This window comes from Habropoda laboriosa, unplaced genomic scaffold (genome assembly GCF_001263275.1).
Source record: "Habropoda laboriosa isolate 0110345459 unplaced genomic scaffold, ASM126327v1 scaffold128, whole genome shotgun sequence".
NCBI classification, from domain to species: Eukaryota; Metazoa; Arthropoda; class Insecta; order Hymenoptera; family Apidae; genus Habropoda; species Habropoda laboriosa.
This window is the reverse complement of record NW_017100281.1, coordinates 2,064,044-2,067,243: the sequence shown is the minus strand read 5'-3', so window position 1 is coordinate 2,067,243 and position 3,200 is coordinate 2,064,044. Positions and strand designations below refer to the sequence as shown.

Below are 3,200 nucleotides of genomic sequence, written 5' to 3'. Positions count from 1 at the left end.
AAAAACGTCAGCTTGCGCCTAAAAGGATCGTTGCACGGGGAAAAGAGGGATTTTCCCTGGTGTGCCCTTACTTTGCGAGAATTACGAGCGAATCGTAGCTATAATTGAACAGTAGACGAATTGCAAATTTTTTAAAAGGCACGTAGCACTGTCCGGCTAAGCCCCGCAGGATGTGCGCGCCCGTTTTAAAAGTTGCCTCCCTTTACCGTAAAATCTCGCCAACTTGGAACGTCTTAATACAAGTTTTTCCACGGTACGTAGGTAATCGTACTTTGAAACGAAAAGTTCCGTTCCGCGCTCCATCCTACAGATCGAACCTATTTCACCCGTACTTCTGCCCTCTTCTTGACCGCTTCCGCTTTGTGTTACTCGATAAATTTACTATTTCTCTTATCTCCTTTCCCCCTGTTTTCGACTCCCTGCACAGTTCGAAACTACTTGTGCGGTTCGCGGAGATATGAGACGGCTAGCTAGCGAGAGGAAAATTTTCGTGAAGAAAGGGACGCGAAACGAAACCCCTCTTTTCCCGATACAACGGTTCTTTCAGGTTCAAGATAATATTTCGTGAGAACGTTCGTTTGATCTGAAATGTTTATCAACTAGATTCAAATTTTTACGATTGAGGAGTTGAAATGGTAAACTGGGTACGTTTACCCAAATTCAGAATTTATTTTGAAAATATAAATTCATTTTATGTGTAAATTCTATGCTTAATACAGTGGTAAACGCTGCGAGTGTTGGAATAATTAATTTATCTTAGCATTTAGGATTATCGTAAGGTAGAGTTAAAATCGTAAGTGACAACTTCTCTGCGACTGAAAAAGATGAAAATGCCAGTACTTCTCACGGATATTTATTTTCCCCCTAAATCTCTAAAAGATCGTACTCTCAAAATTTTAGGGTTACCCCAAGATAGAGTTAAAATCGTGAAAAGTGACAACTTCTCTGCGACTGAAAAAGATGAAAATGCCAGTACTTCTCACGGATATTTATTTTCCCCCTAAATCTCTAAAAGATCGTACTCTCAAAATTTTAGGGTTACCCCAAGAGAGAGCTAAAATCGTAAGTGACAACTTCTCTGCGACTGAAAAAGATGAAAATGCCAGTACTTCTCACGGATATTTATTTTCCCCCTAAATCTCTAAAAGATCGTACTCTCAAAATTTTAGGGTTACCCCAAGAGAGAGCTAAAATCGTAAGTGACAACTTCTCTGCGACTGAAAAAGATGAAAATGCCAGTACTTCTCACGGATATTTATTTTCCCCCTAAATCTCTAAAAGATCGTACTCTCAAAATTTTAGGGTTACCCCAAGACAGAGCTAAAATCGTAAGTGACAATTTCTCTGCGATTAAAATAGGTGAAAGTGCCAGTAATCCTCGCGAGCATTTATTTTCACCCTAATCTCTAATAGATCGTACTCTCAAAATTTTAGGGTTACCCCAAGATAGAGTTAAAATCGTGAATGACAACTTCCTCCAATTGAAAAAGACAAAAGTGCCAGTAGTCCTCACAGATATCTGCTTTCCCTTTAAATCTATAAAAGATCGTACTCTAAAAATATACATTCTTATCAGCCCACTTTTATCTCACCGTATTTATTCGGTTTGACGGTCTGGTAGCGTGCAGTTGAAAAGGCGAGCCCGGCGAACATTGACTCGAATTGTTTGCACAAACCCCGACGCGTGTGATTGTTCAAAGAATCTCACTTGCGTTTTAATTGTCCGCAGAGGGACCGGAGTTTGTTTCGACCAAAGAAGACGTGGGGACCAGCGATGGATAAAAATGCAGGTAACGATACTCCATCCACGGCGTCCGTCAAGACCTCACAACCGTCCGGGGATAAACCGCACGAGGATTGCGTTTAGTGAATTTAATAAAATCGTCTTCTTTTTTTTTTTTTGCACGATTCTAGTCACGTCAATTCGAATGTTAGTCGGCTGGTTCAAGCGTCCGAAAACGCTCTCTTCCCTGTTAATGTCGTCGTTCTCCACTTTATATCGCATTTCTCCAATTTGAATTAGTTTCTTCAGTAATTAGAAATTTGCATACGAAGATTAGATGGAAAGTTTCAAGGAAATTAGCATTTTCGTGAAGACACACTGTTAATTATTAATTATTAACAATTCATACTTTCGAAATCTGTCTCATCTTTTCTTGCAACTTCTAAATTGACGCTAGTAAACAGTCTCTGTTCGATGTTTCAAGTAATGCTTTCATTTTTGCACCTAGATGAGCATGGTAATTAATTTGCTATTTTGAATTAACAGATAATTCATACGTCTGTTTCGACATGTTTCGTTTCTCGTGTTTCAAGTAGGAGAATTTATTGGTTCTTTTATCTGAATACCAGAAAAAATTTGGTGAATCTTTTGACACTTGAGTGTACAATTGTTTCACGTTTAGAGTGTATCACTTAATAAGAACTAATTTTGGTAACTTTGTACTGACTTTGAAAAAAAAAAAAAAATACAAACTTTCGCAACATCTCGAGGTAATTTTTCATTTACTTTGCAATCAGAATTGAGTTGCAGAGAATCATTAATTTTCTTGGTGTATTTATACAAATTTTTAATTTTTCTAAAAGGGCCTATAGCTACAATGAAAATTGAAATTTTATACGAATTATAAAAATAACATTTTTATGTCGCAGAATAGTAGAAACTAAAGCTTTCTGTGTCTAGTAAGATTAGAATTTACTTCGACACGTTTACAACGTTTAAATTTGTTTCAACAATGTTTACAGTGTTCAAATTTAGTTAACGATGTGTACAACCTCTGCCTCGAATAAAGTATCAATTCAATTTCACAACGTTTAACTTTGTTAAAGTCAATATTTGGTAGACTGTATAACCAACTCTAATAGCTGTCTAATATTTGAAATATTCCTTCAATTTATCATAATTTGTTTTCAACTCCAGTGAAATCTAATTGATCTCGTATTATTCTTTTAACAATACCTAGTCAAGTTTCATTTTCATTTACGCCACTTTCACCGTTCGGAAAGTCTTAAAAAGGTATTACTCGTGAAAAAGTCAGCGTTTTGAATAAAGTTAGGCGAGAGTGAATGCTTCGAAAAGATAAATTTCTATCGGTTGGTCGAGCGTAAAATTATCGAGCGAATCGCGCTTGTAATTTCCTGCCGGGAAGAATTAACGCGATCACGGCTAGCATCCAATAAGGAACAACTTTGAGGCAATC

At 37.0% G+C, this 3,200-nt stretch overlaps 1 protein-coding gene across 1 annotated transcript in view; it reads left to right on the top strand.

The window, feature by feature from the left end:
* The window catches only part of LOC108573623 (sodium- and chloride-dependent glycine transporter 1-like), a 27,680-nt gene extending 25,813 nt beyond the window's left edge, over positions 1 to 1,867 (top strand). Inside the window, 1 exon segment of the mRNA XM_017936087.1 lies at positions 1,730 to 1,867. Within this exon segment, the coding sequence (XP_017791576.1) occupies positions 1,730 to 1,867 (138 nt within the window).
* Positions 1,868 to 3,200: the final 1,333 nt, after the last annotated feature.